Source organism: Gracilinanus agilis, chromosome 3, assembly GCF_016433145.1.
Source record: "Gracilinanus agilis isolate LMUSP501 chromosome 3, AgileGrace, whole genome shotgun sequence".
NCBI classification, from domain to species: Eukaryota; Metazoa; Chordata; class Mammalia; order Didelphimorphia; family Didelphidae; genus Gracilinanus; species Gracilinanus agilis.
Window position 1 is genome coordinate 364,268,891 of NC_058132.1, and position 15,632 is coordinate 364,284,522.

Sequence of the window (15,632 nt, forward strand, 5' to 3'; positions counted from 1 at the left end):
AAAAAGGTTGTTCCTGTTTTTCATATGGTAAAACTGAAGCACAGAGACAAGATGGAACTTTTTCCAAGTTCATCCTATGAATGACTGGCAAAGCTAGGATCAGAAGGCAAACTAAGTTCTTCCTCAGTTATCATTCTTGTTTCCATTCAGAAGAGACAAATTTAGCACCTTATTTGAGAAATTAAACTGACCATTGGGTTTTTTAAGCTATTTTGTCTTCTGGTCATTCCCTGCCGCCCCCTTAAGTCCCCCAATGGATTTATATTTTGGAAGAGTTTTAACAGTTACTTCCTCTGTTTTATTGGTAAGAAAAAAGTCCACCTTGTTCCATAGCTTTCTATGGACTAGAAAAAGCTTTCCATAAGAACTCAGTAAGAGCAACACCATACTCCCTCTTTTATGTTACAAAATGTGAACATCAGACAAATGTCAAACAGAGGAAATGATAGCTCTAAAGCTAAGTGGCAGGGCTGTGGCACTTACTGGGAGGTAAAACAAAAACTCCTCTGGAGGGGGGTTACCATTTCCTAAGCATTTTAGAGTGATGTTGTCTCCTTCTTTAATGGCGTTTTTGGGTGGCAGGACTTGAATTGTCACCTTCTCTGTGGGATCTGCAAAAATAATGGACACAAGTTAACAATTTTTGTCAAGTACCAAATTACTCTATACATATAATGCAAATGACTAAATTATACACAATTTTCTCAAGAAGCAAGTAATGGTAATTGCTTAAATGTATCTTTTTATAGAAGGATTTAAGTTAATAGGTACTTTCCATACAGAGTACTAACCCTAGTTAGAACAAACTACAAAAGAACCCTGTTATATAAAAATCAATTTCTTCTTAGCAAAATGTCTTTAACTGGAGTAGGAATGACCATAATTATTTTATGTGTAAAAGACCAGTAGGAACAATCTCACTGTATGATTTCATTATAAGAGAATGTAGCTGTATTCTATGAAACTTACTATTTGGAAAGACTGAAGCAGCCATCAAAATAGCTAGTTCTATTAGGTCCCTCTGAACTCACATTACATAATAGTACCCTGCACTAAATACAAAGGAACATGAGCTAAATAGCACACACAAAGCTTTTTGGGATGCTGAAGAGTATACTTGCTTTTCAAAAAGATGAATCCCAGGATCTGAGGGAGACCCTTAACACAATCAGCAGAACTGTAAATGTAATATAATTCTGCCCTGTTCAATGAAGCAAAGCTACAACTTTCATTCCACTTTGTAATTTTTCCAAAGAAAATAGGACTAAAGGGTATTCTTTACTATTAGCTGTTCTTCACAAGCAGAATTTTAGGGAAATTAAAATCTACATATAATGAGCCACATTTAACAAGTACAAAATAGGGGTGGGGGAGGGAATCCCAGTTCCTAAAGTATATGAATTTCCAAAATGACTAACTTCCTGATACTGGATTCACAAATGGTATTAATTCAAAGGCTCATTTCTGACAGAATAATTTTTCATCTTGGGAACTTTGCAATTGTTGAATCATTAGTGATGTGCATGGAATTTCTCCAAATAATATACTTCAACATCCCTATAAAGACAAAAGTGACCTCTCCAAGAAAAACTCCAATAATTAATGCTATAAATGACACTTGCGGGGCTAAGCTAAATTAGTTGCCCAGATGCTACAAAAATATTTTTTTCATATCATGTCAAAAATTTAGATACAATTAAAGGAATAGAAAGAAGGAAGTAAAAGAGAATTTGTTTTCCCAATTTGTATGCCTACGACAGCAAAAAGTTTGCAATGTTTTTGCAAATTTTGCAATCTCTCTGATCAGTCTGCATCTCACCTAGAATGTTCTTGTGTGGTTACTCTTCACTTCAGAGTATATGTGGACATGAGGTTTTATATATATACATATATATGTATATATATACATATATATATACACATATATACATATATGCATATATATGTAACTTTGCAAACCTTAAAGCACTATGTAAATCTTATTTATCATTACAATCATTCAGTCTCTGCCTTGAGGATCTGACATTCTAATAGTATAGCTCTTCAACCAAAAGGCAGCTGGAAAATAGAGTAGGGTTCTGGAGATAAAGTAGAGGGGATACATGGTTTTGAAGTCTAGAGAATGTCAGGAACAGGACTGAGAGGGTAATTAAGTTATTGTCTTTTCCCTGATTCTTAACTAATAGTCGCCATGATGGGAATTGTGAAAAATGCATTATAAAATACATAAAGTTTGTCTTTGACACTATTTTCTTTCCCTTTGGTACCCTATACCCCCATTCTATCTCATTCCATCCATTCCCCAACTCCTATTCTCATGTTGTACCATTTACTGCCCAAGACATGTCACCCTACTGGAGTCTACCCTTCCACCTCCACTTGGAAATTTAAATCATTCCCATTCCTTTCCTTCCAACCCTAATGTGTTCTGTGTTCTTTTTGTTCACAGTCTCGCTCTTCACTAGGAAACTAATATGCTAACCTGGGATAATGGAGACAATATATTATCCCATTCCCAGGCATCAAATTGGCAGTTTAACAAGAATATTCTAGAGAGAACTCAATATAACTAAAATGAAACCTCTCATCCTTCTCAAAATGACAGCTCCTTCTTGGCTTTTCTGATCCCATCAGAAGCAACATTGTTCTCCTAATCATCAAGTCTCTAAATCCCCCTGAGATTCAACTTTCTCATCTGTAACATAAGGACAATAAAGCTGATAGTAACATATCCTAGGGACATTGTGAGAATTAATTGAGAAAATGTGCATAAAGAACTTTGAAAACTTTAGGACACTGTAGAGAAGCATTGCAGGATACTGAACTGAAAGTTATCTTTGGATTCAGGAAGGCATGAGTTCAAGTCCTGCCTCTGACATCTACTGGCTATAGGACCTGGTGCAAATCACTTAATCTCTTAATGTCCAAGAGAAATCTCCAATGCTACCAGGCAGGCCAGTATGCTTTGGGAAAGAAAGTTCCTTATTTTAATCTCCATATTGATAAAATCACAGATCTAGTAAATTAATAAATTGCTAAATATTTCAGAGAGTATCAGCATCATAATATTTGACTCAAAATCACAGACCCTCAAAACAGGAAGAGGCATCAGGGACTATCCAGTCTAACCTACACTTGTTCAGGACTTTCTACAACTTTTTTGACATGTAATTAATTTTCCATCCTCTAGAAGATCCAGAATTTGAGAATTCTTGGAGAGATCAAGAATAGTTTTCTGTCTATTGATAATCCTATTCATTTCTAATGTTAAAGGGTTCTAGTAAAGGGACACCCACTATCTGAGGAGAGTGGGAATCTGACTTTGGATAGCTTTTTATTAAGTAGGAATTCTATTGATCTTCAAATGATCTAATATTTATCTCTCTGTCATTTCCATTCATTCCCTCTAGGATCAAGCAAAACAATTGTAATCCTTCCACATACCAATGCTTTCAAAGTTCTGATAGCAACCACAAGTGCCCCAGTTTTCTCCAGCCTCTAGTTCCTTCATTGATTAGCTGTAGGACATTGCGTAAGTGCCACCAGTAGATTAGTCTGGCAGAAACTTGGTTCATTTAGGGTAATAGTATATCAAGGTCAACCTAGATTCTGGATATCATACTACAAAGTCTGGAATTGATTTTACATGTAATTGGCATCAATTTAATTAGGAATAAACATTCCAAAAGCAGCATTATAGGAAAATTATTCTGGTAGTGGTATATAATATGTGATGTACATTTGCTATATGACATTTTAACTCTACCATGCTGTTATCTCTCTTCTAGACCATCTCTCGAGTTTTTCAGTACTTAAATGTAGAACCTAGAGATCGCAAATTTTCTGCCTAAATCTCACAGCCAGTCAGTCATCAAGCCTTGTAATTTTTTTTCCACCATGCTCTTGGGATTAGATATTAGAGATGGAAGGGACCTTAGGCATCATCTAACCCAGCTTCATTTTACAAGTAAAAAAACAGAGACCTAGGCAAAGGTTCAATGGCTTCTGCAAGGTCACACAAATACAAAGTGGCACAAACACTTTCCCATTGCTATCATTCTGGGCTAAGGCTTGTTGGGCTTCTAATTGATCTCCCTATCTCTAGCTTTCTCTTTCAATCCATTCCATACAACACTACCAGATTAATTTTCCTATAATGCTATTTTTAGAATGTTGATTCCTGATTAAATGGATGCCAATTACATATAGAGTTAATTCCAAATTTTGTAGTATGGCATCCAGAATCTAGATGAACCTCTATCTGCTCGACATATCTTGCTATTTCCCTAAATGAACCATGTTTCTGTCAAACTGACTTACTTATAGCACTTAGGCAATGATTTTTATATTGTTATTAATCTTTTCATTCACATGGCCCGACTATGTGGCTCTGCTATATAGGCTCTTTGAAAGAAAGGATTTTGTCTTATTCTGCTTTTTGTCTATAGTTACTACACATTGCCTTTCTCAAAAATATTCAGTGGATTGAGCCAACTGTGGCGAGCCCACATAATTTCCCGTTTCATACTTTCTCCCTTCTAATCTTCCCAGCCTTCTTGACTATACTTTCTCCACTGCCTGTTCTCTCTATAACCCTTTTATTCTCACCTCAAGTTATGTAAACCACATTGACAGCCTCACCTAATTAGAAATTTGCAGTCAGTAGTATTAGTTATGCTAATTACCATATAAACTGCTTGGGAAAAGTTTATCTTGTTTTCTGCCATTAATAGGACAAATAAAATGAATTTACTTCAGAAGAGCAATACTACTTTCTAAGTTAAAAGGAAAGATCTGGGTTTGTTGGCCCAACAGTTTCCTATTTGGTTAGTTTAAGGCATATTTTTTTCTCATGAAAAGCATTGTACTTTTAACTTTTTCTGGTGTAAATTCAAACCAGTTTCTATTTGTTTTATAACACAGAAAATAAAACGTAGGTGATTTGGAAATTTTCCTTGGCCTCACTGGCATTTTCACCATTTGTGAAGAACAGATGGGAACTGGATTGATAGATTTATTCTTGAACAGAGCATGCCATTACTGGAATTTCAAGTAAATTTTTACTTTAGAGAACTTGTTATGCTTCTTAGTTGAAGAAAAACCACTATTCTCCTCCCGCCTTAACCAAATACACTGTACTTCTAATGCTGAATTGTGAAGTAATAAGATAGAAAGCACACAGAATTAAGAGTCATAAAATTTAGATAGTTGTATGGTAAAAGGCAAGTACTGCTTGAGTGCTTATTCCTTTGTAAAATGAAGACACAGAACAGGACTCCAATCAAACATTTATGGAATCACAGATAGGACTTCAGAAGTCATCTATTCTTGAGTATAACTTAACCAACATTATTTCTACAATACACCCAGAAAATGATAGTTCTGCCTTTTCTTTAGGACCACCAGGGAAAGGAAATTCACTGATCCTCAAGGCATCTATTCTATTTGTGGATGCCTTTTATTGTTAGGAAAGTTTTCTTTGCATGAAGTCTAAATTTACATGATTAGACTTTTCTACATTGCTTCTTGTTCAATTCTCCTTGAACAAGTGCTTGAAAATGTATTTGTTAAATACTTGAAGAATATACCTGTAGATTCTAGGATTAAGATTAGACAATATCTAGGAACTCTTCTAGTTAGAATATACTATGTAATTCCAATTGTAGGTCAAATTAAATAGAAAAAAAAGAGTATTAAGAACTCTAAATATGTTCAATATTTTAAGATGGCTTGGGAACTTTGATTCATTCAGTAAATGACAGAGCTATGATTGGAATCTAATTCTTCTGACCCAAAATCTTTGGTGTTTACTAACACCAATATTTGCTTATTAATTGACACAGATAAATTATTTTGTAGGTATATGAAAAATGAGTAACTTACAGTAGATATCAAAGAAAGCTTGATCAGAATGAATTGTTTTTTGGCCAGATGGGCCATAATATGTCACAGAACATGTAAATGGTATCTTTATGTCATTTTTTGTGGTCTTGTATGTTAGAGATGATGTTACAGTAAAGAGTTGAGTTGCTGGATCCACTTGTCTTTGTAAAGCTGTGACCATATCTAGAAGAAAGAAGAAATACTAATGATAAGCTCTTTTATCTGGATTCAAAATACTTAAACTATACAAAACATTTTAAAGACAATTTAGTCTTGCTATAGGCATTGTACAGGTGGGGAGAGTGACACGCCACAAGGCAGATGTCTTTTTGGTGTTATAGAGTAAAACACTGGTATAAGTAGAAATAGAATTCTATAGTCCTGTCTCCCACACACTTTAACTATGAGAACATGTCACATACAGAAACAATTTCTCTTGCTCCTCTCACTTCTTCAGCAGTATTAAATTGGCATTGAGGAAAAAAATAATGGATTAATGGATAATTAAAGTGACAAGGCCGATAGTTATAGGTCAAATTTTAGCAAAATATTTATAAACAAAGTTGTATATCCAGTCCAAACTCTGACTCACCTTCTGAAGGATCCAAAATCTTTCCATTCCGGTACCATGTAATGTTGACATCTGGATAACTGTCTTTTGAAACACAATCACCCAACTGCAAAACAGAAGATGATGTAAACACTTAAGTCTAAATGATTTATTTAAACAAAAATTAGTGATCCAGTGTGGGATGGAGGTGATCTGTCCACCCTCATATTATTTACTAATGTCCTTTCATCGAGACACAATTGTCCAACCTTACCAGTCAATGGTTAGGCTACTTAATGATTCTACTGCCTTTGTATTAAAAATTGTTTAGAATAAACATTATGTTCATCATACAGAAACATTGGTTAATAGAACAGAAGTCATTTTTTTCTTTTAACAAAGAAATGTTTAGTTATGCTAGTGAGAAGTAAGTAGAAGATTATCAGCCAGTTTGGAGCTAAAATTTTCCAACAGTGGACTACAGGTATTTTGCAAGAGAGATGAATTAACTTTCTCGCATCTCCTGCACAAATTCTTAAGTGACTGGTCCCCTGCCTATTCCAAATGAACCAAATTTGGATTCTTATGTAGCTATTATCAGTCCCTTCAGACTAGGTGAAATTAAGTCAGTTAGTTAAGCAAGAAATATGTGTCTTACCTTTTTCAGTTGTTCTGTTTCCAAGAATTGTGCTTTATTTACAATTTCAGGTTTAGATGGTTGCTCTGAAATTAAAAGAAAAAGAAAATTAAAATCTAGGTAGAAAGACAGGACTTCTGTTTTGCCTTATATCAAAATAACTCATTTTCCCAAAGCTGGAAAACAAGTGACCAATCAAAGAATAGAATCAGCACAAAGATTGCAATTTGGCAAATTGGAACAGCTACATATAAAAAAAACCCCACCACACCAGACCTCTGCATTATTTATTTTAAATGTTATTTTAAGTACCTGGAACTCTTTGGAATATGATCTCTCTAATTAGAAAGCATTATTTTTCTTACAGCTTCCTAGGCATTTTACCAACCCTGGTGATGGTTCTAACAGTGAATACTGAAGCGAAAGGACGAAATAGCACCCCAGTGTTTTGAAAGAGCCAGTGTACCTCTGAATAGCTGCCTATCCCACTTCCTATCATGAGCATCAGGCTCATTATAACATGATGAATTAGCACTATCGCTATAGTAGGACAAATGCAAAAAATGAAGTGTGAAGATATTGGGAACCCCTGCAGCACATACAGAACTGGTAAGGCTCTGAAGGACAACCTTCAAACCTGGTTTATCCTTGAGGTATTCCAGTGCAATGAAAAGGTCATAGGACTAAGAAGCAGGAGACTTGAGTTCAAAACTCTGCTTTGCCACTAGATATCACATTTCTTAAATCTTTTTGAACATCAGTTCTCATCTGTATGTAAGGAGGGGATTGGGATACACAGATAGGGTATTTATTCAGTGCTTACTATATGCCAGACACTGGGCTAAATGCTTGTGGTGCAAATACAAATAAGATAGTCTTGCCTTCAAACTTATAGATAGTACCTTGTCTGACAAATTGAAAAAAGATTTTCTGAGAGGATGGATGATCACCATCAGGAAGATGAGTCCAAGTCATGTCCTAATTGTGGATCTTACGTGCGTAGTTCCGACAGAATTGAGGGCCAAAGTGCAAGTGAAGTACTATTTAGCTGTCTCTGATGTTTTAAGTATATCAACTTCCTGGGAGAGTATAACTGGAGTGCACTTAGAAGTATATGCCAATATAAATTTTTTATATTTGAAGTATTTCTTTTATATTGAAAGAAAGCAATAGCTGTCCTATCTATAGCTGATATACTTGGTACATTCAATACCTTTCTAGAAGGATTTCTGCTCATATATTTTAAGGAGATCCTGGACATGAGCCATACTTAAGCTTTAGGAGACTTTTTACCTAAAGTTCTAGGATGGTGTCACAATGAACATAGTCAGTGTGAACCTGGAGATCAGGCCCTTTAGTAGAAGAAGGTACTCCTGCACTATGGAACCAGAAGGTATGTGTTGGAGGTCAGGTCTTAGATTTTTTTCTTATTACCTGCTGAGTGAGTGAGGAGATTGAGAGCCATGGAAGGGGAAGTCCATTCTTTCTGCTCTTACAGAAAGTCAAAGGAAGAGTTGCTAGAGTATAGTCATTTGTTCAGAAGAGAGGAAGAAGAAAGTGAAAACAAGTTTTCTCTGCCTTTAAGTCCACTCTTTTGGTGGCTCTTCTTTTTCAACTGTCAATCCTCTTAAACACAGTCCCCCCTGTCATGGAAGATACCAACTAATTGCCTCTAATTGTTTGGCACTTTATCAAGAGGCTGAAGTACATGTTTCATTGGAAATATCCGTGGCACAAGGTATATGCCAGAGGTTGATTCCCTCAATACCATCATCTAGCATGCTTCGTGCATGATTTGAGCTCCCAATTTACCCTAAACTCAACTTCAATTGCTGTTGATGTCACACAACTTTCATTTTCAAATATGTTGTTCTACTACCTCCTAGTGAATTATTTCTTGAAAGAAAAGAATAAAAAATAGAGAGAAAGAAAAATATATCAGCCACATCTGACAGTATATGCAATGATCCATACTCATGGTTCTCTACTTTTACAAAGAAGAGAGGGAGGTGTGTTTTCTTATCTCTTCACTGAGGCCAGTGTTGGTCGTTATCATTACATATATGCTACTCATTTCCCTGAATCTTATTATTGAATTATTCTACATTTCTCCTAACAAGAGACTAGAAGTTACATTCTCCAGGGTCTTCTTGTTTGCTATGTGAAGTACTTTTAATCCTGTTTATCCAACAGAAATAAAGTGGCTTTACCACTGACACTTCACCAAATTGGAACTTAGCTATTTCCACCAAGAATGAGGAAGAAGGCAAAAACAGTCTCTGAGTGCAAAAACCACAGTAGTCACAAGGTTCATCCTTCAAGACTCCTGCAGTGTACTAATGGCAAAGTCCCTGAGGTTCTCTCTCATTAGGAAACTATGTTTTTGATTATAGTATTTCTAAGTCCATCTTAGATAAAAGCAGCAAAAATGCAAGGTGGGTAGGATTATTTTAGGCAGGCATGCTGTCACAGGAAGAATGAGAGGAGTCATAAACACACAAAAAAGCATAATATGCCAGAGCCACTTAGGATAGAGGGAAAGTCTTATACATTTCTCTCAAGGCCAATTCTATATTACAGAAACAGAATCACAGAATCTTCAAACTGAAAAAGCAGGTCCATAAGCATTTAGTAAGGACTTACATTTTCCAGGCACTGTGCTATAAGTATTGGGGATACAAAAAGGGGCAAAAATACAGTCCTTATCTTCAAAGAGCTCTTGTTCCAATGGGGAGATGGGGAGAGAACATGTGATAATGATGTATGTGCATAATATTTGACAGTGCAGATGGAAACTAGTCTCAAAAGAAAGGCACTTGTAGTATGGGTGACGAACCAGGAAAGACCTCCAGTAGAAGCTGGGATTTGAGATGAGTCTTGAGTAAAGTTATAAAAACTAGGAGATGAAACTGAGGAAAGAGTTCATTCTAGGTACGAAGGACAGCTGGCACCAAGCCACAAGAAGGAGTATTGTATATGATGAACAAGAAGTAGATCAGTACAGTTAGATTGTAGAGAGTATGGTAGAGAATAAGAAGTCTGGAAAGTTAAGAAGAGGCTAATTTATTAAGAGTTTTGTAGCCCCAAAGAAGTCTCTATTGGAGACAACAGGGAGCCATTGGATAACCACAATATAGCATGCTTCCACGGGGGCCATTTAGTCTTTTTAAAAAAATCTAAAATGAATCTGTCCATTTCACTTTTACATAGCTTTAATTAAGACAATAAATCAAATTCTCTGCAACTTTCCTACACTGGGCACTGTTCCCAATTCTACCCTTTGTTGTGGTTGTTTAGCTGTTTCAGTTGTGTCTGACTCTGTGATCCTATTCGGGGTTTTCTTGGCAAAGAGATTAGAATGGTTTGTCATTTCCTTCTCCAGCTCATTTTACAGATGAGGAAATTGAGGCAAATAGGGTTAAGTGACTTTCCCAGAGTTACACAGTAAGTATCTGAGGCCAGATTTGACCAGACACCAGGGCTGGCACTCTATCCACTGTGCCACCTATCTGCCCTTAGCTCTGCCCTCTAGGATCTCCAAGAACAGATCAAATCCCTTTTCTCCATAACCAACACATAAAGCTAGCTTTCATCATCCATCTAGGTCAACGGTTGGCAACCTTTTTGGCCATGAGAGCCATAAACGCCTGCGGAAGGAGGAGGATGGAGGTGGAAGGCGCTGGAATATGGGGCGGGGGCTGAAGGGCCCCCTGGGGCACATCCTGGGGCTCTGCCTGGACTGGCTGTTCAGAAGGTGAAGCCAGATATGGCTCAAGAGCCATACGTTGCCGACCCCTGATCTAGGTATTCCTTTTTTTAAACTAGGGATTGTAATTTCCTTCTTTTCTGTCTTTATATTGCATGACCATGAAGACTTTTTTTTTTTAAAACCTTTACCTTCTATCTTAGGATCAATACTATATCTTGGTTCCAAGGCAGAAGAGCTTGGTAAGGGCTAGGCAATGGGGATTAAATGACTTGCCCAGGGTCACATAGCTAGGAAGTGTCTGAGGCCAAATTTGAACCCAGGACCTCCCATCTCTAGGTTTGGTTCTCAATTTACTGAGCCCATGAAGACGTTTATTATTTTGACTGGTCTTTCCTAAAATTTAACACTTGGAATTGAATGTAACACTCCAGATGTAGCCTGGCAAGGAAAGGAACATCACTTCTCTATTCTGGGATAGTATGTCTCTTTAAACACAGCCTATAATCAATCATGGGAACTTTATTGGCTAACATGTATTACTATGGACTCATTTTGAAATAGCAGTCCAAAAGAATCCCCAGCTCTTCTTCAGATGAATTGCTGTCTAGTTTTATCACCTCTCATATATAGCACAGCTTAATAATTGATGTTCATGATAAAGATACAGTTATCAAGAAAAGGTTACATTGTGCTCTCTGGACTCTTCTAAAAAGGCATGGAAGAGCATATTACATTTTAAGAAAGATTTTTGTCTCAGAAGGCTAATATGAACAATGATGTGGTGCTTAAAGGGATAAGCTCAGCTATTTGGGAAAGGTGGATATTCAGAAAGCTCATTCCCTCATGGTTCCAGATAGCCAAGTTTACCATATATGTCTATTAAGTGGAAAACGTACTATACTGGGGAGGCAGGAGATATACGATTAAATCTTGGCTTTTTATACTTGCATAATTTTGGGCAAGACATTCTCTGCTCTTGAACAGTTTCTTTGTCTGTAAAATGAGTGAGTCAGGCTAGTTTATCATTAAAGTCCATTTGAACTCTTAAATTTGACTGTTTATGAGGGCTCTCAGGTAAGGCAACTCTACCAATATGCTGTCATCCTCCCGGTCTCTTATAGTCTTAAGAGTTGCCTAGCACTTATTTATCAAGCATCATGTCAGAGGCAAGACTTGAACTCAGGTCTTTGGGACCCTGAGGTTATCTTCTATTCAGTATGCCACACAACCTCTGAAAATACAAATATGCATAGGGAAAAGGAATGAGCTTATTTTAGCTTCACCTTTGGCATATCTTGTGACTGAAATGTAAGGGTAAATGAAATCTCCAGCTAAAAGACGATCTAGAATTGAGGGAGATAATGCGCAGGCTCTGTGGACGGTGTTGTTTTCCAAGACACTAAATTCAATGAGGAATGCAGTGCAGAAATACACAAGCACACATTTACTTTTTTTTTTTTTTACATAAAACGTACGTTTTCTTTCTCAAAGCAATGATTTATGGTGTTATTGTACATATGATCACACGTAACTGGTCAGTATGCTATAATGTATGAGTAAGTTTAGTATATTTTAATATGTAGGTAATAATGGTATATACTAGTTTAAAAAAATCTTCCTGGTTGAATAAAACTAAATTGCAGGCAAACTTAATAGTAGTCCTGTCTCTCTCTCTCATCCCCCAAATGAGCAGTTTGAGACATCAGATTTCCATTTAAAGGTATCTATTTATTAGCAAGGGAGATTCACATTATTAAGGAAATTATATTTGAGCAATATGTCCCCTTTTAATTTTGTTTCAAAATCTCTACATTGCTTAAAATTCTTTTTCTGTGTAATTTTTTCATATCAATAATTATTAGCTGAAAGGCTATAAAGACGTATATTCTATAAACAGAATTATACATCAACTCAAATGTTTAAGAAATAATATGTAAATGATATTGTAATGTTTTATGAATTCATATGTATATACAATTTCTAGGGAAAATAGTGCCACAAAGGTACTTATATTATTAAAGTCATTTAGTTAAGTGATACTAATTACTGTCAAATTTTGCCTCTGGACACATAAACAAGTGTGTCTAAAATCATTTTGGATCTTACCCTATACTAAGAGGATTAGTGCTGACATGCTTATCTTTATTGAAGAAACTTAGAACGTCATTGCTCCAGAACTATGCTGCAGAGGTTTAAAATGTCAGTATAGCAAAACTTTCTGAATTTCCAGACTGTTCATCTTTAACCTGATCACACTTTAAAAGAAAGGAGGGAGAAAACATAGAAAAAGCTAGCAGTCTTGCTTCACTCTTGAGCAAAGATGTAAAATTTATAGACTAGAGTGAAAGTTTATTATGCTATGACTCAAATAATTTTGCCAAATGTACTATAGAACATTTGTGGGGATGCTATGCCATGTACTCATAAATAACTAAACCTAAGATATACTTGATATTCAGTGGCATATATATATGTATATACATACATATATATATATATATTTTTTTTAAATTTTATTATTTAATTAAATGCTTGCCTTCTGTCTTGGAATTAATACCAAGGTATCGGTTCCAATGCAAAGAGCCGAAAGGGCAAGGTGATTGTGTTTAAGTGCCTTGACCAAGGTCACCCACCTGAGACTAGATTTGAACCCAGGACCTCTCATCTCAAGGCCTGGGTCTCAATCTACTCTTCTAGCTATCTGCCCCTATTAATATATTTTCAAAAGTATAGTGAATAGAGCTCTCTACCTGGAGTCAGAAAGACTTGAGTTTGTATCCAGGCTCAGACACTTACTAGTGATACACAAACTGGCCAAATGATCACTTAACCTTTGTAAACTTCAGGTTCATCATCTGTAAAAAAAAATGGGGATAATAATAACACCTCCCTCTTGTGCTATTGTGAGGATAAAATGAGATAAAATTGTAAAGTAGTTGGCAAACCATAAAGTCCTATATAAATGCTAGGTTGTTATTATCATAAGAATAATTTCTTTTCCCTTGCTTCTTTATTATCCATAAAGTTCAGACCAGCTTAGACCAAGTGAAATAGAGCCATACCTCTAGGGTCAGGAAGTAGGAATGGCTGGAGAGAAATCAATCCACTTAAAGAGAGATTTACCTGTTGGGGAATGGTTAGGTCATTTATAGGTTATCATATTTGATGGAGAGCTGAACATTCCATTAGGAACCATCTCTTCCACATCTATCTCACTTTTCAGCTTCAGAAACAGGCACTCAGAGGCTGAATAACTTTCTCAAAGTTATGGAGCAAGACAATCAAGTAGCTAACATTTATATGGAGCTTCAAAGTTTGGAACACGTTTTATGGATATTCTTTCTTTTGATAAATAAATAGCAGAGTTGTGATATATAAACATAACTCTTTTAATTTCACTGAGTCCTCTTTTTGCTATACAAAATTGCTTCCCTATTTAGGAATGAGAAACTATTTATTGAATATATGATATATGATCTCTCCTATCTACTTGACTGGCCCATGATGCCAAAACTTTCCATTTTTTGATAAAAAAAAATCCTTAGGGACAGCTAGGGGGCTCAGTGAATTGAGAGCCGGGCCCACAGATGGGAGATCCTAGGTTCAAATCTGGCCTCAGATACTTCTTAGCTATATGACCCTGGGCAAGTCACTTAACCTCCTTTGCCTAGCCCTTACCTCTCCTTCTGCCTTGGAACCAATATACAATATTGATTTTAAGATGGAAGTCAAGGGTTTTAAAGGAAAAAAATCCTTAGCATTCACTTTTGCATTATTTTACCAATAATGAAATAATTTAGAAAATTTTGCAGCACAGAAGATATCATCAGTTGGTTGTTTGGGCTTTTGCTCTTGTTGGTCCCAGAGTAATCCTTGAGAGGGATATTAACAAAAAATTATCCAAGATCAAGGCAGAAGGTTGTTCTATGACAATATGGGGACACTTTCATTCTCTAGCCTCTACAAACAGCCTCCCCTCTACAAACAGAAAGCTATATGGTCCCAAATTCTGAGGGTAAGATTTTCCTGTCTACTCAACATTCAGCTATTCACACTGTGGTAGTTGTGATAGAGACAATCCTTTGAGACGAAAAACTCACTTGAACCTTGGCTAAGGAAAGATTGATTAAAAAGAATTTTGAGTATAGAGGTGATCTCTGTCTCACCTTTTCAGTTACCACCTGTGAAGAGCTATGAAAGCCAAAGCCTTGTATCCATCCCCCTTATTCTCATTTTGAGATTTATCATGGCGAAATAATGGTGAAGATTTGAGTATTTCAAAATAGCCATGATTTCATCAATGTGAGCATTCTCTATACCAATCAATACCTCTTCATAATGTAGTCAATATCTTTTATGAGTTCCATAGTAAAAAACAAAACTCCACGTTTTGGTTTTCAGACAAAAGACACTTATCAGTCAGTCCATGCTTGAGGACCATTTTTGAATTCTTTCCAGCTCTTTCCAGGTGTAGGACCCGCCAGATTTGCACTCTGTTGGCATAACCTTTGAGGACCAACAAAGGGTTCATCTCTATGTCTCATAATGAAGCTCCAAAGTGGGAGGATGAAACACAATATAAAGTTATCTTTACCTCACTCACATTTACCAATGTTAATTTTTGAAAATCATATTCTTCACTTCTAGCTATCGGGAATTATGGCTGATCATTGCATTGATCAGAGTTCTAAGGTTTCCCAAGTTGTTTGTCTTTAAGATAGCATTGTTATATAAACTGTTTTCTTTCTCTTTTCACTTCATTTTGCATCAGTTTGTACATTTTTGGACATGGACAATATGGGAATTTATTTTTCCAGACACACACACACACACACACACACACACACACACAC

General features: G+C 36.1%; 1 protein-coding gene across 1 annotated transcript in view; it reads right to left on the minus strand.

The window, feature by feature from the left end:
• Positions 1 to 15,632, minus strand: part of ALCAM (activated leukocyte cell adhesion molecule) — a 141,909-nt gene that overhangs the window by 15,177 nt on the left and 111,100 nt on the right. The window contains exons 4-7 of the mRNA XM_044669194.1: positions 7,092 to 7,156; positions 6,476 to 6,560; positions 5,884 to 6,066; positions 484 to 611 (exon numbers count right to left, since the gene is read on the minus strand). Of these exons, the coding sequence (XP_044525129.1) occupies positions 484 to 611; positions 5,884 to 6,066; positions 6,476 to 6,560; positions 7,092 to 7,156 (461 nt within the window). The remainder of the gene's footprint in view (positions 1 to 483; positions 612 to 5,883; positions 6,067 to 6,475; positions 6,561 to 7,091; positions 7,157 to 15,632) is intronic.